Source organism: Dermacentor albipictus, chromosome 6, assembly GCF_038994185.2.
Source record: "Dermacentor albipictus isolate Rhodes 1998 colony chromosome 6, USDA_Dalb.pri_finalv2, whole genome shotgun sequence".
NCBI lineage: Eukaryota > Metazoa > Arthropoda > Arachnida > Ixodida > Ixodidae > Dermacentor > Dermacentor albipictus.
This window is the reverse complement of record NC_091826.1, coordinates 130,123,016-130,149,964: the sequence shown is the minus strand read 5'-3', so window position 1 is coordinate 130,149,964 and position 26,949 is coordinate 130,123,016. Positions and strand designations below refer to the sequence as shown.

At 45.1% G+C, this 26,949-nt stretch overlaps 1 protein-coding gene across 5 annotated transcripts in view; it reads right to left on the bottom strand.

The window, feature by feature from the left end:
• LOC139061367 (uncharacterized) overlaps window positions 1-26,949 on the bottom strand; it is a 409,988-nt gene that overhangs the window by 240,408 nt on the left and 142,631 nt on the right. For 3 of the 5 annotated variants that reach the window (XM_070541329.1, XM_070541330.1, XM_070541328.1), the window contains 2 exons: window positions 26,175-26,468; window positions 17,189-17,249 (listed from right to left, as the gene is read on the bottom strand). In XM_070541329.1, the coding sequence (XP_070397430.1) occupies window positions 17,189-17,249; window positions 26,175-26,468 (355 nt within the window). The remainder of the gene's footprint in view (window positions 1-17,188; window positions 17,250-26,174; window positions 26,469-26,949) is intronic. The other 2 variants (XM_070541331.1, XM_070541332.1) reach the window with 1 other exon arrangement.

Below are 26,949 nucleotides of genomic sequence, written 5' to 3'. Positions count from 1 at the left end.
GTGTTAAACGTTGCAAGGGTCAGTTTCCATTGGTGGCTTGTCCGAATCCAGAGATTCTTAGCGTCCTCTGCTGCGTTACGTGTCTGACCACCGCCTTGGTCAGGTGCTCCGCAGCGGCTGGGGTCTGAGGACCATAAGGTAATTGAGTTAGCCATTTGGGAGGGGTTGGCCGAATACTGCACCAGGGAGGCCATCACCTGATGTGGTGAGGGAGTGTCTTGTTGAAGCTTTGTGGGCCTTCCTAATTTGGTTGTACCTGGATTAGCATAGCCCCACTCGCTCTCGACACCTTTGGCGGTGACAGGTGTCACTCCAAGCCTGCAGAAGTTGTGCACGGGAGGAGCTGAATTTCAAGCTCACCATCATATATATATATATATATATATATATATATATATAACGAGAAGAAAGGGGGTTAACCGAGGGGCCCGATTTTTATTAGTCATGTCATAAGAAGCCAACAAACACAGACACCAAGGACAACATAGAGGAAATTACTTGTGCTTAATAAATGAAATAAAGAAACGAGAAACTAATGGAAATTAAAGTGGATGAAAAAACAACTTGCCGCAGGTGGGAACCGAACCCACAACCTTCGCATTTCGCGAAGTTGTTGGCTTCTTATGATATGACTAATATATATATATATATATATATATATATATATATATATATATATATATATATATATATATATATATATATATATATATATATATATATATATATATATATATGGGTCATTCCATCTCAAGTGTACTCGGTGTTTTATCGACCATCTGCGATTCTGCTGAAAAAAATCATACTGTATTACCTCAAAGTGCGAAGTAATTATTCAAGCGATTTTTCTTGAAAAAAAAAATTTTCTAATGCCCTGAGGACGCTTTGAAGATTGCGCACACAAGTGAAACTGTGCCAGGTAGAAAAATTTCTACAAAGTTATTGCTTTGACCTGTTACTGCGAATATTTTTTTAAATAGTCGCCAGACGGTGCTCTTTCGTGACTATTGTCGTTTATTACTTTTTGTTTTAATTTACATAATTTTTAGCCGTAAGGAAAAGTCGACAATTGCCCCTTTTTAAATATTTTTTATAAAAGAAAGTAACGTTTCCACGAGGAATATATTGACAATAGGGGCTTGGTATGTGTGTATAGTAGATGATAAAAATATTCGTATAAGAAATAAAGCCTAAGCTTTTGCTTAATGTCATGGTAAATATGAAAAAAATTACGTTCTGACTCAATTTGTGGCTTCATTTTCGCAATGTAGCGTTCCAAGTAAAAATATGGCATAGTCGGCATCGGATAGTATGCTTTGCTGTCTATCTATGTACAAAGATTCAAAAGATTAAATTTTGTGTTAAGCGAGAAAAAAATTTTTGAACTGCACAATCACAAGGTTGCGCGGAGCATCTGTTTGCTTCGCCTTCACTGCATAGCACGTCGGCCGGTGTTTCAGTCTCGCTCATTTTACGCGCTTCTTCCTTTTCTTTTTGAAGACGAGGTCTTTTTTGGCGACTTCAGGTTGATTTGCGGTTCGTGGGGACTGAGTTTCTGGCCATTGTCATCTTGTAAGATTATATAATTGCAGGCCTTCTAGTGCACGTAGGACAACAAATAGGCGTCTGAGTTAAGCTTGGAACGCAAAAGATGCAGAAAGTTAGTGTGCTAATATATACGAAGAAGTTATAACGCGTAATTCTAAAAAAATACGGTGAAGTAAGTTCGATCAACATGCCACCAGTCACTAAAAACGCGCCAGAACAGGAACCAGAACTGTGGCTTTATAAGCCGCCTGTGCCACGCAAAAAGAGCAAGAAACGTAATTCAACTTTACGGCCCCGTTTTTTCGTCCTCCTACGAATGTAAGGCTAGAATTTTTATGTGCATCCGGCAACACAATGGCGTTAAAATCACCCCTTGTCCTGGAGAGGAAATACATGAACTAGAGACATCGTGTAGCTTAAACGTGCCATGAATTATTACGCAAATCCATGTACCTGAATTCCCAGAAGCTGAAGACGCACCAAAACTGTCGTCCAGTCTGTCGACTTGATACATTTTCTTCACACGTCGATCATCGGAAAGAAACTGTAAACATGAACGCCGGTTTGCTTCTGTGACAGCTGTAGCTTTGCCTGGGATAAAGCGGAGCAGTAACAGACGACACACCTATCGTCTGCTCGTAATGCACGCTCCTCCCGTCGTCTTGACGTCGCTTTCCCAGCCTCGGTGGGTGGCATCGCGGGATGCGTTTACGATACGAATACGTGTTCCAACCAGACATTTAAGGCCGCTTCGCAGACATTCTAGGTATCAAGCCGGCCAGTGGCCTTTTTCGTTGTTTTAGGTTTAGCAGAACGCCACAAATCGCCTGTTCGTTGAATAAAGCCACAGTTCTGGTTCCTGTTCTGGCGCGTTTTTAGTGACTGGTGGCTTGTTGATCGAACTTATTTCACCGTATTTTTTAAGAATTACGCGTTATAACTTCTCCGTATATATTAGCACACTAACTTTCTGCATCTTTTGCGTTCCATGCTTAACTCAGACGCCTATTTGTTGTCCTACGTGCACTAGAAGGCCTGCAATTATATAATCTTACAAGATGACAATGGCCAGAAACTCAGTCCCCACGAACCGCAAATCAACCTGAAGTCGCCAAAAAAGACCTCGTCTTCAAAAAGAAAAGGAAGAAGCGCGTGAAATGAGCGAGACTGAAACACCGGCCGACGTGCTATGCAGTGAAGGCGAAGCAAACAGATGTTCCGCGCAACCTTGTGATTGTGCAGTTCAAAATTTTTTTTTCTCGCTTAAAACAAAATTTCATATTTTGAATCTTTGTACATAGATAGACAGCAAAGCATACTATCCGATGCCGACTATGCCATATTTTTACTTGGAACGCTACATTGCGAAAATGAAGCCACAAATTGAGTCATAACGTATTTTTTTTTCATATTTACCATGACATTAAGCAAAAGCTTAGGCTTTATTTCTTATACGAATATTTTTATCATCTAGTATACACACATACCAAGCCCCTATTGTCAATATATTCCTCGTAAAAACGTTACTTTCTTTTATAAAAAATATTTAAAAAGGGGCAATTGTCGACTTTTCCTTACGGCTAAAAATTATGTAAATTAAAACAAAAAGTAATAAACGACAATAGTCACGAAAGAGCACCGTCTGGCGACTATTTCAAAAAATATTCGCAGTAACAGGTCAAAGCAATAAGTTTGTAGAAATTTTTCTACCTGGCACAGTTTCACTTGTGTGCGCAATCTTCAAAGCGTCCTCAGGGCATTAGAAATTTTTTTTTCAAAAAAAATCGCTTGAACAATTACTTCGCACTTTGAGGTAATACAGTATGATTTTTTTCAGCAGAATCGCAGATGGTCGATAAAACACCGAGTACACTTGAGATGGAATGACCCATATATATATATATATATATATATATATATATATATATATATATATATATATATATATATATATATATATATATATAAATATATATATATATATATATATATATATATATATATATATATATATATATATATATATATATATATATATATATATATATATATATATATATATATATATACATATATATATATATATATATACATATATATAAAAACTGATAGCGGAATTCGAAGATCTTTCTAAAATATGCTAAATGTCGCGTTACATGCCTGCACCTTCTGTTGAAATGAAATACCTTGATTTTGTATTACCGCAAATACCTTGATTTTGTATTACCGCATGATCATCTACACATACGTATGTTTTGCATTCCAATTCCCGTTCAGCTGTTGGCAAGGGCGACTGCATTACTTCTTTGCTCAATGAATTTTCGTTTCAGTTTGACGTCATAATCATATCTGAAACTTGGTTTCAAAGCAGCTACGATTTTGTTCGACTGGAAGGCCATATCTAATTTTAGATGAACCATCAGAATAAGCGAGGAGGCGGTGTCACACTTTATGTAAAAATAATTGTGATTATGAAGTGGTGCCGCAAATTTTATTCGTAAGTCATGAATACGACATGCTAAGTGTCAAAAACACCAAGAAGGTGTTGTCAGTAATATACCGCTCCCCGAACGACAGTATCAAGAATTTTTTAGGTTGTTTTAATAAACATTGGAATTCTGCTTAGTCGAAAGTGTTCATTTTTTCTGTGGAGGTGATTTCAACATAAACATTTTGGAGGATATTAAGTATGTACACGATATAAACAGCTTACTACTTTCATCTGGCTCTGATAATCTGATTACTACACCAACAAGAGTTACTCATTGCACTTCATCTGCCCTCAACCTTCTCATTACAAATATAGATAAACCTGTTTGTGCTACGGGTGCCATTTCCTATGATATTAGTGATCATTCTCCAGTTTTTGTAGAGTATTCTATGAGTAACAAACAACACGGCGAATTACTTATCAACACATTTCCAATGACGCACTGGATTTATTTATTCAGCCTATAATCACGCACGATCGGAATTTCGTGTTAAGAAAAAAGAACGTAAACGGTGCATAGAACGAGTTTCCTGAAGCTTTTATACGCATTTACATTGCGCATTTTCCATTCAGACAGGTCAGACTTTCAAAAAAGATACGAAAACCGTGGATCACCAACGAGCACGTCAAGCTGATAAAAAGCAAAAACCACCTTTATCATACCTTTCTGCACTCGAGATCAGAAACTAAACTTAAGGAATTTAAGAGAGAAAGAAATAGATACTGAGGCAAGCGAAAATACATTACTATCAACGTGTTTATTTTTTTCTGAAGTTAACAAGAAGCGTCCGGATGCGGTTTGGAAAGTAATAAATAGCGTCTTAGGTCGTGAAACTAAAAGCAAAATACCCAAATCGATATCTCATAATAATGGCGAATTTAGCGGTAAAGCGCCGGCTGACCACTTTAATGCTCATTTTGTGAACGCAGGCGTAGCGTACAGCCATGACCCTCCAGTTGCTTATTCAATAAATAATAGTACTCCTAATATTATACTTATGGAACCAACAAATGAACATGAGGTGTTTACAAAATAATGAATTTAAATAATGGCAAAGCATTACATATCGATAATTTACAAATCAAGCCAATAAAATACGTTATGAAACACTTGCGCTTCACTCGTGCGTTGGTTCACATATTCAATTTAGCAATTGAGTCGGCTACTTTCCCAGATTGTATGAAACGAGCTAAAACATCGGTGTTATTCAAAAACGGTGATGTAAATATAGTCTCCAATTACCGGCCAATATCTGTACTACCAATTTTTTCCAAAACACTAGAAAAAATATTTCTGCACGCCTAACAAAATTTCTAGACAAACATGACGTTACAACAAATTCAAAATTTGGCTATAGAAAAGGAAGATCTGCGGAGACAGCTCTTTTATCCTTTAAAGAAAAATATTGTGTTAGCTATAGACGAAGGGAATTTCGCCCTCGGGATTTTCATTGACTTCAGCAAGGCGTTTGATTGCCTCAATCATATAATTCTTATATCTAAACTTCCTATGTATGGAGTTCGCGGCGGTCCCCTCGCCTTGATGAAGCCATACTTGAAAAATCGGACTCAGTGTGTATGTATCCATAATGTCCAATCTTCTTTCTTGTCAATTAAACACGGGGTGCCACAAGGAAGTGTTTTGGGCCCACTATTAGTTAACCTATACGTTAATCACTTAGTAAATATTGATGCTACAGTTCCTTTCTTTATATATGCAGAGGATAGCACTTTAGTCTTTACTGGAAAGGATGTGAACGAACTAATTATTAGGTGGAATGCACTGCTACGTAATCCGTCTGTGTGGTCACAGTTAAATGGAATAATAAATAATCCTGCTAAGGCGATAGCTGTTCTTTTTAGAGCAAGAAATAAATTTTTTGAACTGGAACATTCAATAATTTATTGAGATAGCAATATTGAGCTAGTTAACAAACATAAAATACTTGGTATAACATTTCCTGTCGTCTAAGTTGGGATAATCATTTTAATCAACTTCGCACTAAATTTTTCGCATTACCCGGGGTGCTGGCTCGCTGTAGAGCTCTCATGTCGGTAAAAACCAAGTTGCATATTTATCATGCATTGTTTAGCTCCCAATTTATTTATTGTAGTTTAGTATGGGGGACCGCAACACAAACAAACATGAAAAAATAATTGCATCACAAGAGGCGCTCCTCCGGCACATTGCCAGCATCAATCCCCTATCGACGACAAAAACATTGTCAGAGAAATACCAGGTTATATGGGTAGACCACTATTACGAATATTGCGTTTCACTTATGTTTTATTTTGTAAAAGAAGAGTTAAGGATTAGGCTTACATCCATAGCGGCCTCGCAGCGCCATAAAATACCAGTACATCTAAGAAACCCTTATGTTTCGTATGTGCCACGTTTCCGCGTTGAATACAAATTACAATCTATTAAACGCAATTTACCAAATATCCTTAATAATTCCGCTGCACTGCTAATTTTTCTCGCAAGGAATTGAAGGTGTGCTTTGTTCGCATGTAGCCCTCATAGGGCTACATGTGAACAAAGCACACCTTCAATTCAAACTAATACAGGCGTACATATTCAGCCGGGTGAGCTTTGCAACGCCATATCTCGATTTGAAAGTGGTGGAGAGAGAAAAGATTGAGTCTCTAATGAGAAAATGCGTAAAACGAGCGCTGGGAGTGCCCATGTGTACATCAACAGAGAGATTGATGGCTTTAGGAGTGCACAACACATGGGCGGAACTGGCGGAAGCGGTGTGAACCTCTCAAATTGAGAGACTTAGCATCACGAGGACAGGAAGAGCCATATTGGCCAAAGTTGGAATAAATCCGGACAGAGGCTCCACCCAAAAGGTGGAAGTAGATAGGGAAGTTAGAAAAACTCTGATTATCCCCCCCCCCCCCTGCAAAAAACATGCACCCGGAACATAGCAAAGACAGGAGGCATACACGAGCCGAAGCATTAAAATTTAGATTCGGTAATATTTCGGAACATGAGGTGGCCTATGTAGACGCTGCGGGAGGTCCCGGCAGTTTTACGGTGGCAACGGCCGTCAGCGGCCGGGGTATTCCTGTGACCACTGTCACTCTGCGCGGGCGCAATATAGAAGTTGCCGAGGAAATTGCGATCGCATTAGCTTGCGCTGGAACGGACGCGAAATTTGTAATCAGTGACAGCAAAACTGCCATACAAAATTTTAGCAAGGGAAGGATCTCGCCCTTAGCGGCCAGAATCGTAGGCCAGAGAAAGCTAGATAGAAAAATTCAAATAATTTGGACTCCGGCGCACGAAGCCATCCCCGGCAACGAGGCGGCCCACGAGCTGGCTCGAGACTTCTACCGCCGAGCCGCTACGGGGCCCCTCGATGACCGAGGGAGCGGAGAGCGCATGCTACAATATGGGGAGATCACGCAGCATTATAGATTGGCTCGTAGACTGGTATCCCCGCCAGACCCAAAATTAAACAACAAACAAGCATTCACGTGGAGACGACTACAAACTTATACATATCCGCACCCGGTTATGGCGAACCACATGTTCCCCGAGGCCAGTAGCGATAAATGTAATCTTTGTGGGGCGAGAGGGACCCTCGACCACATAATATGGGAATGCCCGTACTCTCCCGGGGGAACGCACAAAATAAATAGTAGAGACACCTGGGAGACCCTGCTGCGCAGCTGACTCTGAGCTCCAGCTCCGCCTCGTCCAGCTGGCTGAAGAGGCTGCTGGGACCCAAGACCTCCCAGCCTGCATCTGAGGTGGTGGCACTCGCCCCCTGACCTGCGTGTCGGGGGGTGGGTAGATCACCTTTTCAGTTGGACATTAAAGTTTATTCTATCTGTCTATCTTCACATGTAAACATATATAGTTCATGTATAATGATTCTAATTGTGTAGTGCCCTTTGATGATTGTTTTTTTTAATCTCACCAAATATCTTTGAATTTGTTTGTTTCTGTCATCATCATCATCAGCCTGGTTACGCCCACTGCAGGGCAAAGTCCTTTCCCATACTTCTCCAACAACCCCGGTCATGTACTAATTGTGGCCATGTCGTCCCTGCAAACTTCTTAATCGTTTGTTTCTGTGTCTTAAACTTCTTTCTGTATCAAAACACAATTATCGTTATCAATAGGCTTATATTTGAAAACGTTACAATTGTTTTTCTTTGATGTCTGATGTTATATGTTTGATGTTATAAAGTACTCTCTGTTATCGCCCTGCCATGTACAACGTCTCTTGGGTCCGGTCAAGCTGCTTAGGTATGCCAGCTTTAAGCCCAGGATTACGTTTTCAGTGAGTACTGGAAGAATTAATAAAGTTGAAGTAGACGTTCAAAGGCGCATAGAGGTGCACTGTAATTATGTCAAAAAAGAAACAGTTTCTTCTAAAGCACTTGCCGAGCATTCTGTAACAGAAGAACATGATATTGACTGGGGTAGGGTGTATGTACTAGCCACTGAAAATAATTTAACCTCGCATTTGCATCTCGAGTCATTACTAATCCATGCTCAACCGCAGTGAGGGCAGCCTGCCTTCCGTTTATGCCCGCTGTTTGTGTCATCTATCCACACGTGCATAATCATTTCCCACTTTTGTTTACTTTCATTCTGAACAAGGCCCCCCTGTGGCAGTCGAAACATCTTGGTTTCCTTTAATGTTTTTCGTCGGCGCCCATTTTACCCTTGACTACCGTTCACTTCCTGTGGAGAGCATAGGCAGTCCCGAAGTGTCTTCTCGTATGGCCTGACGAGGGCAGGAGGCTGGATGCCGTCATGACGCGCCATGACATGGCTTCCGTGTCATCGTTATTTTGATAACCTGCAGGACAGTTAGCCAAACCTGCTTCTATGATAAAAGAAACATTGCTCCTGAACATGTACAACGGATATGTTGCCCATTCAAGAAAATGGGCAACATGAAGGCAGCTCTGCTTCTGCGCTTGCGGTTAGTGCTCTTCCTGTGCAGGTTGCTTGCCGAACAGCCCAGCACGTAAGTACGGCAGGCGTGCACAAACGAACACGCACCGCAGGAGTTATATGTGGGGTGACCAAGTCGGCGAAAATCCCCTCGACATCTTTGAGGAGAAGCCAGCCTGAACGCAAGTTGGGACACAAAATTCTCACCCTGTTCCTCACCTTTATCCTTTGCGATGTTTCCTCCAGGTAAGTGAATTTCATGCTTTCATCGACCGTAACCCAAGACGTTTCCCTATGGTCCCAAGCATACAATCTTTACTGCGGGTGTGCACAGATACCACTGGTACCCTTTCGTGCTGGCCTTCTCCATGTCAACTGACCCACCAACGCTGCCGTTGACGTGCTTTCTCGTGCAGTAGCTTTTTTTGTGCATCAACTGATTGCGGATTTTGAGTTGGTTGATGCAACACATAGTGATCAATCGCGCAACCAGCCTTTCCTCTCTGTACCGACCATTGCTTTCGACGTTTATTGAACATGTGATTTCGGTGGTAAACTCAGACCTCGTTTCACTACCGCTGTCTGAGCAAGCAGCTGCAACCACAGCCTACGTTGGCACACGAGCCTTCTTGAAGCCGGTTAGGTCTCAGTTATTCTAACTGCAATGATCATGGAAGCCCGTCGCTAGGACAAGTGTGTAGCTAGGATCACCACTAAGCTAACACACCACTCTGTTCAGTCCATCAGACACCTAGTTCTTGAACATCCATCGCGTCCTTGGTTAGCCAGCTTCTGTTCTCTCTACGGCACCTGTTAGAAAGTGTAGACCACCACACACGACAGCAGGAGCCACCTACACTTTCATGCATAACAATGCATGCCATCACCGTGACTTTTATCGACATCTAGAGCTGGATCTCCTGCTTAGATTGTTCCGCTGCCGTCGCAATGCACCCTCTTTCCTGCTATAGTATATTCACTTGGCACGTTATTTACTAATGCTTTTGCTAACCACCTATTAGTGAGTGGCGTGGTTGGTCACCTCCACAGGAAGGTTAAGCCAGCTCTCATTATTTATAGTCTGGGCCAGCGCAGGCTTACGAACTTTTACATGTCCCGCTCAATGTGCGCTCAGCGCTAAGGACAGACCGCTGCACTTAAGTTGTTGGGCTCCTCGAGAACGTGTCGATGCACCGACGGACACGTACAATCGGCGGAAAATGAAACGCGAAGAGTGGAGCGTACGGCCAAAGCATAAATGAAAGCATAGCGCGCGCCGTCCAGTCATCACCATTGACAGGCGCGCACATCTGGTTTGACCGCACTGTGCAGTGATGCTCCCTCTATAGTGCGATATTTTCGCTTAAGTTCTGGTCGTCTCTCAATTGCCAGCAAGAAAACAATAATCAAAGAAAACGGAAGCTGAAGTGTCACCGTATAAAGCGACTATTATCGCGCAGTGTGACGAAACCTTGTGTGCTATCGTCGTCAAATGAAAAGCGAACAGGAGCGCGTGTGGTACAGTTTGCGCCATCAGCATTACAACAGCTTTACCTTTTCTCGCTTTCAAATAAGAATAAACCAGAAGAGAAAAGAGAATATCGCATTATAGGGGCAGTATCATCGCGCAGTGCAGTTAAACCGGATGTGTGCGCTTGTCATTGGCGATAACATAATATAACCCAACCTCACCTTCGGTGAAAGAAAGCCACACCCTGCTACGAGTGGCCTGCTCGCATGCAACGAGCTCGTCGGACTTATGTGACGACTGGAGGCAACTGTACCTTCAGTTATGCTTCGACCACGCACTCCGTCGTTCGCGTTTCGTTCGACCCCGATAACGCGGCTACGTCGCAGTGCTGCGACGGCCATTCACACCATTCACCATATTGGTTCCCTTGTATATTCAAGTACACATAGACCATGTGGGCCGTTCGCTAACACCAAGATTGTCATGCCGTAGAACGCTCCACCAAGACCATGAAGGTCACCAGCCGACACGACGCAGTGTTGCAGCTCGAGGTAGCGTTTGGGTCGGGAATTTATCAAGCCCATCGACGAGTACGTCGTCAGTGGGAATAAAGGGAAAAGGGTTTATTTTACATTATTAACACTTGCTCCAGATACGGAAGCCCACTGCATGGAGGAGCAGTGAGGAACCGTCTCAGTTCACATCAGGAAAAATCGGAACTTCAATCTCACTGCACGAAAGCTCTCCGCTTTTAATATCGCCATCTTCCCTAGTTGACTAGACAAGGGAATCTGATGGTTCTATCGCGACCAAACACAGACGTTGAATCGGGCACGATATACTGCGCATGATATAGCACCGTTCCACAGAACTCCGCCTCCTATGTTGCACCTTTGCCCCATGATATTTTGCAACCTGCAAATCCGAGTTCGAAGCCGTTCCCACAGTACAATTCGACGTTGGCCCTCTTCATCATTAGTTCAGGTTGTCAGGTTCCGGTAGCGGGGACTTAGGTTGAGCCATCAGCAGTCAGTGTCAAAGAGCTGCGTTTACTTCTGGATAGGCGCTGATGAATGGGGTAGGGCTTCCTTTTGGTAAACGGCTAATCAATCCACTTACCGAGTTGTGATGCAACAGTAATATTGTTTTGCCTCGATATCATTGTCTTGTGCACTCTTATCGTATTTCCAGCCTGATAGGGGTGCCGCAATTGAGCAGTGCTGCCAGAACGGCACATGTAGGTTTAGGTTCCTGAATGGATGACCTAAATGTAATATAAATTTAGTGGACGGGTTTTACGTCAGTTTTCACGGTTATACCTACTTCTTCACTCTTTGCGCACGCTTTCATTTGACAAACATTTCTTCCTCGCATAAATACAGCACTCTTGACTGCGCAGACACGCATCTGCCTTGTATGTGCCGCATCTGTAAGTTGCGTGGAACAAGGCTAATAAATAAGGAGCGTTACACTATTGCGATTGGCATTATTTGGCAACTACACACAACTTGATGCACGATTTTTCTGGCCACTTTCACGTCAACTTCGGTCACTGGGTATGCGCCACTGTGTTCGTGCCGGGCGAACAAAGTTTTTCACATTCCACCGGCACTGGCCGCAATTGAACCAGCGTCATACTGACTTGCACAATCTTGTCAAAATACGTATTTAGACACCAGCTACGCGTGTGTTCTTATGTGGCCCCGCTAGGTGGCGACGCTTATCCATAGGAAAGTGCGAAAAAGGACCCCGGCTGCAAGTAAACGACTACTGCTGGGATGCGAACGGTGGTGGCAATATGGCATGTAGCTGCATGGCTTCAATGCTAATCAACGTCGATAGTCACTTCAAAATGATTTATGTTAGAAATATTTTTTTCTTTCACAAAGTACGTTCTCTTAGGGGAAAAAGCGTGCGAGTCGGAGTTCAAGGAAGCACGTTCAAAATTACTTTTGGTAGTGTTTTGCTAACGGATGGCTATACCTCAACGTTCACTCCCATTTCAGGTGCTCACGTACTGTAAAGAGAGGTGCACTGATCTCAGATTTTTGATGACTGCGTCTCGCATAAGCGCGAGCTTGCTTGGAAACGATGAAACTAAGCGGACGTAACATCACGCTTGGCTCAACGGGTTCGGCAGCAGAGCTAGGACCGCTCATCGAAAGAAAGACTGGTTGACAGGGAAAACGTAAGCCTGCCGACCACACACTAACATTCTAGCCCACGGCTGACACGTAAACTAAAATTAAATTCTGCGGTTCTACGGGCCTAAAGTACGATCTCGTTATGAGTCACGCCATAGTGGAGGACTCTGGATTAACTTTCACCACCTCTGGATATGTACCGTGCCCACAACGCACGAGCGTTTCTGCATTTCCCTCCCATCGAAATATGGCTAAGCATTGGTCAACAGTGTGGGAAAAAAGCGAGAATGGACTGAAAGACGAGCGGAGATGGGAAGGAAGAGGGATCTCAGAGCTGATAGCTCTGCTGGCATTAAGCAGGCGACACACGGTACGATTCGGCGTCCGATCAGACGTGCGGCGCAGCATGCCCCGGCATGCGGCATAGGACGATTCGGGGGTGCGTGCATCCGAACGATCGAGTGGCGCGTAAGCTCCGCCCAGATCAAGTCCCCCAGCTTGACTTCACATCCACGTCGAGAAACGCTATATAAACAACTCTGCACAACACTGCTTCCCTTTACGCGAACACTGCGAATGAAATTATGCCGCTGCGTGTGACAGAACACTTCACGACGGCGCGTTGTCCACTGACGACTCCGCTAACAGCCAGCGGTAGGGCCGGTAGGCCTAGCTGGACGGACGCGACGGCACTTACGATCAAACCCGAGCACGTCGAAGAGCGCTTATTTTTGCCAAAACAATTAACACTGCACACTTGGGTCGCCCTTACTTAAGTACAATTGGTTTAGTCGACGCAATCGTTGCGAAGGGCCAACATGCAAGCGAAGCCAGCAGCGTCGATCTGACGGTCGGTGTGTGCTGTCTGTCCGCAAAATGCCCTCGCGTCGCGGCTCCTGATCTCGCAAGTAGCTTAGTGCTAGTGTAGTGTGCGCTGTTTTCCATAACAGGCACACGTTCGAGATAATTTTACTGAACTGGTAACTATTTCGTGTCGGAAACAAACTGCAGCAGGCAAGAAAAAAAAAAGACTGCGAGAAACCGGCCAGCCAGCACCGCCTCCGTGGAGGGAACGTCAGAGAACGTCACATGCTAGCCGCGCTGCCATTGGCTGTGGCGAGACGACGGTGCGGTTGTCGGACGCGTCGGACGATGAAAGCCTGCCCGGTTTGTCGCACGCCGGACGTCCGCTCCGGCGCTTCTGCACGGCAAAACACCTCGATTCCGGCTGCCGTTCCGGCGCGTCGAACGCCGGATTGGACACGGAATCGGACCGTGTGTCTCCCGCGGGAGACACATGGTGCGATTTTGGGTGCGATCGGTCGTACGACCATTCTCATCGGCAGCCGTACTCAACAGGTTTTCAACCAAATCCGCCGCACACGGCGCCGAATCGCAGGCCGCGCATGCGACAAACTTGCTCAATATTGTCGCGCGACTGCCGCATCGGTCGGACGACCAGAGCCAATGACAGCGCCGGTAGCGTGAACGTCATGGCCACGTGGTAGACCCGGCGGCGCGGGGCCGGCGAGCGGGCGCCTCGCCGCTCCGATGGCATGTCTGTTCTTTTTTTTAACGCGATAGCGTTAAGGAGCTCGTGTCGCAGAAAAGCCGGTGTCGTCGGCGTCGGTGTCGGCGTCGGGTGTCAGCGTCGGTGTCGGCCTTTTGCGGCGTTGACCGTGAGCGATAAATCACGGCAGGCACTCCATAAATAAAAAGCAACTTCCACGATGGGCTGGGTGGGAATCGAACCAGGGTCTCCGGAGTGTGAGACGGAGACGCTACCACTCAGCCACGATTTCGATGCTTCCAAAAGGTACAAACGCGCCTCTAGTGAATGCGGTGTTGCCTTCGAAACGAGCCGTGGAAAGTTATACTGTGGTGTATATCGGTAATTATGAACATGTAACTTACAGAAGTCGCAATTACACGAGTAGCGAAGTGCGTTTCGCTGCATTTCTTCTGCGCTTTCCGCACACGGAGAGCTATCTTGCGGCAAACACAGAAGACCCCCTCCTCTCCATGTACGGCGCTGCCCCGACAGATGGCGCGCCACGCGCGCATTGGAGCTCTCCCCTGACAACGCTTCGCCTTGCTCCCTCTGTAGAATCAAGCGTCCTTCCTTTCTTTAGATCACTATCTCTCCATCTCTCTGCCCGTGCCGATCACGGCGTTTGGCTGGCGTGCATCATTTCCCCCTCCGGGATACCGAGTTCTTTGGTTCGCTCCGCTTGCTCAGGCGCACGTTTCGTTGCTGCGCCGAACGCCGCGTTGCTCGACCATATGGCTCGACGCTCACCGCGTCTGATGCGGGGCGCCTCGTAAGTGATGGCTGCCCTGTAGCCCATTGTCTTACACCCATTGGCGGGTCGACGGGAACGCTATCGCGTTCCACTCTTGAAGGCGAAGCTTAAGCGTCCTCCAATTTTTTCTCTCCCTGGTCGAAACGCGGGCCCCTTTCGCCGCTGACATAAATCGGCTACAGTTTGTTTCTGACAAGAAATAACTTCTAGAATAAAGTGACCTCGGAAGAGTGAGTGTTATAAAACGTTGTGCGAAATAGTAAATCGTTGGCGTGATTTCTACTCGGACGCGTTCAGCGCATACGCGCCAGCAATCGTCTGTATATGAAGCGGCTCGCCTGACTGGCGTGTTTACTTATCGCTACTAACGGCACCGGGAAAACTAACGGTTTTTTAACTTAAGAGAAACATAAATGTTCAGGCATTGATTGCGCTGGCGAATTTAGGCGCTTTATTACGAGCTGCGGACGCATCGCAAGGACCCTCGGCCCCGAATAGACGGCCGGCGAACTAGGCCTACATCGTGTACCAGGGATCGCAAGCTCGCCTGGCATACTCGTTCGCTTCTGTCGGCGCTAATGAAGTCAAATATCCTGCAATTTAAGCGTGACATAACTGTGTACACGTTGTGCCGACTAACATAGGCACTTCGTTATACGAGCTGCAAGCGATCGTGTTACAAGCGCCACCGGTGTCGGATTCGATGGCCCAGCGAGCTGTGTCTGCCGGCTCCGGGTCATCGGTGGCTGTCAACGGATCCGATATTGCTAACGCGGCCTTGCGGAAACACGTCTACAGTGCTCACATAGACGTGTTTATATTGTCATCGTTTGTTTCAAACAAGATAGCTGTGCAAAGACGCTTGCTTTCACTTTCTGTTCGAAGTTACGCAGCATTCCGAACTTCCACGCAGCGGCGCCGGTTCTGGGCGGAGCTACCCGCCGGTCGCTCATACGTACCATGTGTCCCGAATCGCCGCATGCGTTAAGTCGCACACAAGGCGCCGTACGGCAGATTGCACGGAAAATCCCACCATGTGTCTCGCGCTTACATGCTCAGCGATCGCTAGAAGCACTCCAATGCGACAAGTCCCGCTGCACCTGCGTTGTCCTCATCACAATCATTCTCTCGCTCTACCTTGCAATCCCGTTACTTCGCGTGCATTAGGCAAACCGTCAATCCTAAGCTGTCAATGAACTTGGCCAGGCTACAATAAGGCTTATCTCGTACGCTGGCTCACCCACACGGCCACAAGAGGCATTCCACGCTGTCGACGGAAAGACTGCATACTCATCAAAACAGTGTTCGACGGACTGGAGCGATCACGGTGCAACGCGATCGCTGCAGTCAATGTTCAAGCGTCTCCGTTTGCGCGCACTGGCAGCAGCACAAGCCCGATGTGACGATCGAGACTACGACGGACCTTTCGCGCCACAGTGCACGGGCAGCCAATGCGGAAACAAAGCAGCGCCCTTCTGTTGTGGCTTGCGTTGTGCCCGCGAGCGCTGTTACTGAGCAGCGGTGTGAAACGTACGATGGTACAGTGGTATGAGCAGAGTGCAAACGTCCAAGCCCTATTAAATCGGGCGGCCGGTTGCAGCATGACCACGACCTATTTCGCTATGTCTGCAGCTGCCCATGAAAGACAGCGAAGGTCACCGCTCGTCAGAGTCGTGTAGCTCCAATAAACCAACTAGTGAACCACCATCTAACCACGAGCATTTCTGGGCTCCGTAACCAATCGATAAATCCTGAGATTATACATTTCTACCGTCGCCCTTTAGGTACATGTCAAGTAGAGGTTCCTCTTTGTATGCGGATATATTAATAGCTTCAAAATACCTTTTTGTTGGACAAATCATAAGAAGCCAACAAAGACACCAAAGACAAGGCTCATTCCTTTGTCTGTTGGCTTCTGATGACATGATTAATAAAATCAGACCCCTCGGTGGACCACCTTTCTTCTCGCTTATTATACTTGGACAAGTTGGGCGACAAAGAAGGTAAACTGATCGTAGCGCAAATAACGCAAAGATAAACAACACAAGACAGTACACCACGTACGCTAGGAAGCGCCCTTGGTGAATGCTAAGCTGCATGGGCCAAGAATAGCTTCCGCATTCGTGCTTAGGCACAGTGTGTCGCAGGGAACCGGCGCACGGTCGACGCAGATCGAGTAAACATTCGTGTCCGTCTTCGCCTTGTCTGTGTTTTCCATGCGCTGGTTGCGTGCTGCGCACTTGCCAACTGCTCAGCTTACCACTATATCTAAGACAAGCCAACATAATTGTCCCCGCTTCAGGCTGCGCATACCATGTTCACTCCTGAGTTCTTGCGGCCACAGTGTCGTGTAATTTGCGCTCGGCGACAGGACCTGCAAAGCGAAAGACTTCCTCAAACTATGCACCTTTTTCACTCCTTGGAATCGTTTTCAGTTGCAAAATGGCTGTTGTCATGTTGTTAAATCATAGATAGCGTTCTCTATTCAAAACCTTAAGGGTCACGCAGCAAACTCCATCAGCCCCTGACATTTCTCTGCAATCCAACCAAATACAGTCTCAATAAATTTCAAAATAGGAAATTAACAAAGTATTTATTTCCAACAAAAAAACTTTTGGGGGATCCTCCATGTGAGAAACTGCATCACACAGCTTGAATGCGCCTGAAGGCACTTACATGGCAGCAGTGCCTCTTATCGGCCTAGGTGCAACCTATTAAACACTTTTCTGTTAGTATATAGAATTAAAATGTAGCAAAAGCTGGGAAACATGTACAGAAGCATTCGTGTTTTCAGATAATTATATAGTATTTATCAAAAATCAATTACCCTTAGTGAGCAACAAAGCTACGATGCGTATTGTATTACACAACCTCAAACATATCTATCACATTTCAAAAGTGAGCACTGCAATCAACATGTCTAGAATACACAATATCAGGATACATTGTATTATGAAACAGTGAGTGCGAACGGACATCACATACAATAAAGAATTCAACACAGAAAATACGTTTCCCTTCATTTATTGTGTATTCAGTCCAGTTTATAAAAATACGCGCCAATTTGCTTTGGAGTCAAAGTACTTACGATAACATTTTCCTTCTCAGATTTATTCAACAGTGAAGGTAGGGTGTCTTAGCGACTGCATGACATAATTTGTTCACCTGTACGGTACTATTCACCTGTCCAGGCAGCGGGTATGCGCGTCACTTTTTTCGCGTTGAAGTCATGGCATGTGTTTTAAAAAGGTGATATAGTTTTAGGGCCGAAGGAAACAAAATACAGTAGCCGGTACCCATAAAGATTTATTACTTGTATTCGGTTATGTTTATCAAAAAGTTGCGCAGTAGAATGGAAATTAGGTAAAGTCGCTAAATGTTGAAGTTCTCGTTTCGTAACTTGAAGAAGTGCACGAAGATTACGTTTCGTGGTGGTAGGCTACACAATCGCAAAACTAAAAGCAGCAACCGATGGAGGCGCGGTTGCAGTTCATAAAACTGACGAAGACCCTCCTCCGACGAAGACGCCGAAAAGACTACCTCGACGGCATACTGGCAGAACTATATCTGGCACAACTATATTGCCGCGGGCATGTGCCAGTGGGGACGATAAAGAAGTCGCGTGGGTTTTTAGGTTAAGCATGAAGACGATGAAGGCGTTGTTGGTTTTCTCTTTGACGGCTGATAAGGTGTATGCACTGGTGGTGCGGCCCCACATCCTCGTCTTTCCCACTTCAATACACTGGTGAAGGTGCTGGGTATTCTTCACGCTTGGCACCCCTTCGTGGTGCCAACGATCGAGCTCGGAATCGCTGTCGCGCATCGAAACACCCGTCCAACGGTTCAATCGTCGACTGCTAGGTCTAGCGCCCGAGTGCAGTCCCCTAAAAGAAACCTCGAGAAATCGTTTGCTTCCTACAACTATCGCAGCTCAATCGCAAGTAACACTGTATTTGTTGGTAGTGCTGAGAGTCCGTTCCACAGGACCCGGTGTGAACGTTCTTGGCCTACCTTGTTCTTTGACAGATCCTTGCCGTGCGACTCTGTGAACCATTTCACTGGAGAGGCCCCTTCCCGGTGTCTTGGTGTACCCACTCAGCGAGCGGCCGGATATCGGGCAGTCATTGACTTGGGCAAACCAGACTTATGTCTGTTTCTTCTCCCGGCCAGCCAAGAACTGCCTGGTCGGCTTCTCTTGCACCTCATCATTGTATGATTGAACATCTCTTGCGCAGCGGACTGACCAACGTTCCTGTGGCCTTGGTACCGTCCAATGGGGAATCAATTCGAATGACTAACCCCAAATTAATTCAGGAAGAACTCCAGAAGGCGATACCTCACTACCAACTGATCACCGAAGTACGGAAGTTTGGTCGCGGTGGCATTCTCTGCTGTTCGCCAGACCAGACATGTATCACTGACCTTCTCAAATGTACAGTGTTTGTTTTACATCCGGTAAACTCCTTCATTCCTACTCACTTAGCCTGTGTTAGAGGATTAGTTCGCGGGGTCGACTCGAGCCTTTCCCCTTCAGAAATTTTAGACATGTACTGTCGTCGGAGCCGTGGCCGTATTTCGTTGCTCTCGCTTATTTGAGAACAAGAATATATCCGCAGAAACAGCCATTGTTACCTTCAACGGAGCAACTCGTCCGACAGAGTTCAAGGCGCGGCCATTCATATACTGGGTTGAATCGCTATCTCCTCGCCCCTTGGTGTATTAGGTGTTGGCGCTACGGGTATAGAATTAGGGCATGCCGATCAGTTCTTCAGTGTCGTAAATATGGAGAAACTCACCAATTAAAAGATTGTTCATCAGAGGAAGAATGGTGTTGTCTCTGCAGTGGTTCTTACTCAGCTGACCATACTAACGGCTCTGCGAGAGCACAGGAAATATAAATTTAAGAAATAATTGAACAAAAGAGATGCTCAAGACGAGAAGCCCGTTCTAACATTGCGGAGCGATATTGCGGGTATGATGGTGCAACAAATCAACTATCTCATGCAGTTAAGTCATCGCTTCCTGGTGGGCTTCGGCAGTAGAGAGGGCAATGCAGAAGGCAGTAGAAAACCTATTTGTGAGCCTATCGGAGTCATTAGCACGGATGGTTACCACCCAAATGACTCAACTCCTTCAGGTGATTGCCCGCCCAACCATCGCCTCTAAACTTTCAGTTCCTTCAAATGCGAATGTTGCAGAAACATCCAACACAGGCCCCTCTAAACTTCGACCTAACGAGACCTCTTCGGTGTATCATGCAGAACAGAAATCAGATTGGAGTTCAAATTGTGGCTCGCAAGAAACGTGCATGAACACTGACTCCCATGCTCTTAAACGCCGCGCCTCTCCTGTTGCGCAAGGATCTGCAATTACACATAACATGAAGATTAAAAAGTACCAGAAAGATATTGCTTCTTAAACAGAGTTCTCGAAGAATAGCATCCTCGACAAGGCAGTTTCTGCTGCCGGTCTTAGCTCAACACAAGCACTGAAAGTATTACAGTGGAATTGCCGTTCCATTTATTCCGCTGCAATTGACTTATATTACCTCGGTAGCCAACACTCGTCTGATATTATTACATTGCAAGAAACCTGGTTATCAACAGAAAAGTCATTTCATCCAAAAAATTACCGTACGTTTGAAGTTCTAAACATTATAAACAACGTGCAAATAACAAGCGCCGGTATCGCTAAATTACAACCTTCCCATATAACATTAATTGCACTCTTAACAACTGATCTCCTTGCAGACATAGACAACACCAAGTTTAAATCAGGCAGTTTCCCACAGGAATTTCAACAAGGTAAGGTCACCCCAATTTTTAGGAAAGTGACCGCTCTTTAATTTTCAATTATCGCCCCATATGTGTACTAGCTTCACTTAGCAAGGTAATTGAAAAACTCATAGAAAAACGCTTAACTAATTACCTTCCAAATTCAGTTCTCTCACTATTCCAATTTATTTATTTATTTGTTTATTTATTTATTTTACCCTCAGGACAAAGCATTACAGAGGGGAGTGAGTAATACATAATAACACTGAAAATACATGCAACAGCAGAGAACAAATACCAAGACATAGATAAGTTAGAATAAGTGATCAACACAATATATCATTCAATAGAAGCGGTAACAGCAGTCCGAAACAATACAGTGTCAGGAATTGTGGCAATTGAGGAAGGAAGGTGGTTCCAGTCATATGACGTGCGAGGAATAAAAGAGTCCGAGAATGTTTTAGTTTTGCATGTAGAAATCCCTACCTTATGTATGTGATCTGTGCGGCGTGAAACATATGAAGGGCGAAGAAGTAATGATGAAATATTTTGTGAAAAAGGCACAGGCGTGCAATTTTGCGTCGTGATGCAAGTGAAGTTAGGCCCAGGATAGTCTTCATAGTGGTTACGCTTGATGTACGCCGAAAGTCAGAGAGAATAAACTGCGCTTATTTGTGTTATGCCATTTCCAGTAGGTCGATCAAACTCTTAATACCAGGGTCCCAGATTGATGAAGCATATTCTAGTTGTGAACGTACCAGTGTGGTATAGAGTAGAAGTTTGATGCTAGTTGGGGATGCGTGAAAGTTGCGTTTTAGATATCCGAGCATGCGATTAGCTTTGTTAGTGATGTGCTCAATGTGCGCATGCCAGCTAAGGTTAGACGTAATATGAATTCCGAGGTACTTGTATCTTGTACCAGGATCAAGTAACACACCATTAAAGGGAAGCTGAAAGGTTTTCCAGAAAAAATGAGTGAACATCTGTACATAATGGTTTTCAACCCTCCGAATTCGAATATCGTATCGAAATTGAGCGAAAGAAAGCGCAAATATATTTTATTTCGACGAACACTGCAGCAGCGGACACGCCCAGCTCGCGGGTCCCGTTTCCGCCTGTGACTGGCCGGTGCTCCTCGTGACATCAACTCTAGTGACCGACCGCTGCCGCTACACATGAAGCGCGGTGGCAGGTAGTTTGGTGCTGTTTTTCTGAGACGGTAATGGAAAATTTATAGAGACTGCGTTTTTCTGGGGAGTTCGGCGTTACTCCCTACATGTACGAGCTGATTGCGAAGAGCCGGCCTCTCGAAGAAGCAAACGATGCTGGTGCGAGCAGTGCTTTCGACGCGAACGAAAGCAAAGTCTTGGGATCTCCTCGTGTTGGAAATGCTCTTTGGTGAGTATGTTTTTTGCAAAGTGATCTAGTGATCTCGCCGATCTTTCGCCGATCTAGTGAGCTCACTTCCGGTCAAACAACTGTAGTGTTGTGTTCCTGCATGCCTCCTCGTGGAACGTAAGCGGGGATGCGATCGTCGGCATTTGTGCGCTGTCCAAAGCTGTCGGCAATCTACAAAGACGGTTTAAACGCGTGAAAAGCTTCCCGGTTCATGCAGTACGTGTAGTGACCTTCATCTGTTGACTACCACTCACGTTGACTACCACTCACGGTGATTACCACTCACGTTGACTGCCACGCACGTTGACTACCACTCTACGTACACGCAGACGCACCAACAAAGGAATGCAGGGTCGATCGAAGCAGATTACGATGGCACGCACGCAGAAACAAGCGCGGTCAGGCACGGTTGCGGACGCTGCGAAGGAACGAAACAGAGTTGACGTCAGAACACCGCGGTTGCCGGTCTCCGCTCCGCTCGCTCACTCAACGGGGGGTGGAGCTACAGCGCAATTTCAACCGACGATTACGTCGCTCCTAATTGAAAAAAAAAACCAAATTTCACCTACATGGTTTATAAGGTTCTCGCATCCGTATATGAGCGTCTTATTGAATTCGACAGACTCTTCAGCTTCCCTTTAGGAGTATATACTGGCAATTCACTATTAACACGACAGTTGCACATAAGTTTGCACTTTTCAGCATTTAAAGTCATATTCCAAGTTTTGAACCATGTTGAGATAGCGTTAAGGTCAGACTGAATCATGTGCTTATCACTATCATTTGTTATTTGCCGAAAAAAGACGCAGTCATCGCAAAAAGATGTACAGGAGAAGAAAGGTTACTGGGTAAGTCATTGATGACTATGAGAACAAGCAGGGGCCCCAAGACGGTGCCTTAAGGCACACCGGAAAGAACAGGGTGAACGGTGAAATTAACATTGTTCACGGAAACAAGTTGCTGACGATGGGTAAGGAACACTTCAAGCCATTTTAGAATGTTAGTGTCTAATCCTACCATGCACAGCTTTAGTAACAAAAGATGATGGGAAACCTTATCAAATGCCTTCGCGAAATCTAGAAAGATGCAGTCGGCGATCGAGCGGCAGCCTAAACTTGCGTGAAGTTCGTGCGTGATTAAGAGTAGCTGTGTTTCGCATGAATAGGACTTCCTAAAACCGTGCTGAGAAGGATGAAAAAACGAGTTTGATCCAAGGAAAGTGACAATATGTGAAAAGAGTATGTGCTCTAAGATTTTGCATGGGATGCTGGTAATAGATATGGGCCGGTAGTTAAAAGGCGAGTGTTTATTACCAGATTTATGTACAGGAACCACCTTACCTATCTTCCAATCGGCCGGTAGTTCACCGTTTTCCAATGATTGCTGAAATATTTTAGTTAAGGCAAGTGATGAATACATTTTAGTACTTTTCAGGAACTTTGTAGTAATGCAATCGACACCAGCACTGGAAGATATCTTAAGATTGTCAATTATTTTAGCTATACCATCAGGATGGATGACTACAGGGTACATTGGGAGGAAGTTGCTATGATCCAGTTGAGGCAAATCCGTAGTTTCACCATGTGAAAAAAAGCTCGAAAAAACATCGTTCAGTACATTTGCACAGGCAGTATCGGATATTGGTTCGTCACTTGAATTCGTTAGTATTATTCTAGACGTTTCAGAGGGGTTAATGACGCTCCAAAATTTTCTTGGGTTATTGAGCAACATACCCGGTAGAGTGTTATTCTGGTAATTTGCTTTAGCGTTCATGACTGCAAAATTGTAAGTGTAAGCTGCAGACCGATAACGGGACCAATGATGTTCAGTGCGTCATTCTTTAGCTGAACGGAAGAAGCGTTTCTTACGGTTAGACAAGCGCTTAAGATGCTCATTATACCATGGCGCATGCAGGTGATAAGATATTACGCGAGTGGTTATGAAACGGCTGGTGAGATCTAAGATTCTGTTCTTGAATAAGAGCCAGTTTGCGTTCACCGAGCGCGAGTCGAATTTGTCGAAAAAGGTGGCCAGGAAAGAGCCTAGTTCATTATTAACTTTGTTGAAATCAGCGCAATGATACATTCGTATTATTTTGTATGGGAATGTTTACAGAAAAATTCAGCAAAGAATGGTCGCTTAACTAGGGCATGTTCCGCTGCTGAACAACTGCTGAACAACAACTGCTGAACCCAGTTCCGGGCATGTTGTTAGTACGAGGCCTAATGTACTTGTTGTAACTTCAGTAATTCTTGTAAGCTGAGTAACAATTTGGGTAAGATTGAACAGTGAACATAAATTAGTGAATTCCTTGCATAGCGCCGAAGAGGAGGATGGTTGCACCGATGGCCAATTGAAGCCCGGAAAGTTAAAATCACCCAATAGAAAGATAGATGACGAGGGGTAACGCGTTACTATGACATTAATGGTATCGTGAAGCTCTGCAACAAATGCAGGAGAGACCCGCCGTGGTTGCTCAGTGGCTATGGTGTTGGGCTGCTGAGCAAGAGGTCGCGGGATCGAATCCCGGCCACGGCGGCCGCATTTCGATGGGGGCGAAATGCGAAAACACCCGTGTACTTAGATTTAGGTGCACGTTACAGAACCCCAGGTAGTCAAAATTTCCGGAGTCCTCCACTACGGCGTGCCTCATAATCAGAAAGTGGTTTTGGCACGTAAAACCCCATAATTTTTTTTAAATGCAGGAGAGGCATTAGGCGGTCGGTAGCATGCGCCTAGGATTATTCTGCGGTAGCCTAGTTGAAGAGATACCCATACAATTCCGATGCTTGACGTTATGTGAAGAGAAGATCACTCTATTTTTTTACTGACTGCTATTAGTACACCACCACCTTGCCGATCTTTCCTGTCACAACGATAGAAGAGGAACTGATTTGATGAATCGAATATGTCAGAATCACGCATGTATTCGTGCAGCCAAGTTTCAGTTAGGACGACGATGTCAGCGGAACACGCACTTATGGCAGAGGAGAGTTCAGTACGTCTTTTGGTGACACTTCGGATATTAGTAAATAAAACTGATGTTTGAGCTGCACTTGAACAACGGTCACTGCCCCTCGGTAACCGCTAGGCAGATTTACAAGAGCTAGATGCAGCGGGGAGAGACGAAGGCGTGAGCTGGGTTACCGGCTTGGTGCGTTTTCTGCGGTAATCTCAAATGTTTTATCGTTTACAGGGTCATACATGTAAGATCTGTCGTTTACGACCAACTTATTGAATTGTAGCTTAAAATTTGGGGAGCCGGGCAGTGATTTGGCGAAGCCAATGCGTTTTTTGCGTGCTTGGTGTGTGGCAAACGAGTAATCATCTGTCAATTGAATGTCTTCTTCTTTTATGTATTTTTTACACTTCAGAAATTTTTCTCTGGTTTTGAAGTTGTTGAACTTCACAATCACCGGACGGCATCCAGAATCAGAATACCGGCCTAATCGATGAGCCCTATCTATGTCATTCGGTGAGAGTTCGGGGTCAACGTATTTTGACAGGACATTCAGAAGTTTTTGTTCCGTTTCATCCCATGTTTCATGGTCATTCTTATCGGCGATACCATGAAAAACTAAATTATTTCTACGACTCTGGCCTTCTAATTCATGAATTCGTGCCTGCAGCACTTTATTTTGTTTGCGAATATCAAGAGCAGTGCATTCGAAGTCCTGCTTTACTCCGTCAATTGCTTCAAGTCAGTGTTCAACTGTCGTAAGCCTGGAATTTATATTTGCGAGGGCTGATTTAATACTCTGCTGTCCGCTCCGTAGTTCCTCCATGGTTTTATTTATATCTCCGTTACTTGCTGAAAGCGCGAGTGACTGTGCCTGCAATTCCTTCAAGATACGAAGTATTTCCATGCTTTTCTCCTATTGTGTTAATATGACATTAGCGGCACTGCTGCTTTCCTCGCTGGCGGTGTCTGTGCTCGAAGCACCACCGATTATTTTGGTACGCGTGTGAGAAGAACTTGGATTTACTTCCACATCTCTCAACAATAGCAAAAGAAGACAGCTGTTGAAGCACTCAGTCAACACCCTCAAAAACCCCCGTGGGCACGGGAGCAGCAGTAAGCATCGATTGTCACTTTTCTTAGCATACAAAGGAATGTGGTTACGCACCTGGATCGCAAACAAAGGCGCTATGTTAGTCATTGTCACTGCGACGCTGCTCACGTGCCCACTGAAACGGTCCCGCGGATACCAGCGCTTAAATACTGGCGTTGAACTTGCTGTCGATGACCATGCCGCAGCTCTGGAGTGGAAAGGACTGTTCACAAATCTTGAGGGTGCCGCCTGACGAACGAACGGAGGCAATTGACAGGAGGCAAACTGCGTCACTTGGCGCAAAAAAGAACTGTCACTGGCAGGATGGCAGATACTGTAGATGCTGTGCGCGACAAGTGGAAGCAGCACCTGGATGGCAAACAAAGGTGGTCTGTTAGTCATTGTCGCTGCGACACTGCTCACGTGCCCAATACGGCTTTCGCTCGGGATACTTGACCAAACTTGCTCTTGTTGCGCTAACCGATCAACTAAAACTCACTATCGATCAAGGCAATTGTGCAGCTTCAGTATTTGTAGACTTAAGCCAAAGCGTTTGAGAAAATAAATCATCACAGTTTATTTCGCAAGCTTGAATCATTAGGAATTACCGGCTCAGCACTTTTGTTACTACAAGGTTACTTGAGAGAACGCAGGTAGTAACTATTTCAGGGCTTCATTCTAAAACTATGTTCACTAATACTGGGGTGCCCCAGGGTTCCATATTGGGTCCACTTTTATTTTTATTATATGTCAATGACCTGCCAAACCAGCTCTCTTCTTCGAAACGTATACTTTATGTAGATGATGATACTATCATTAACTCCGACAAATGTCTCACAACTTTAGCATT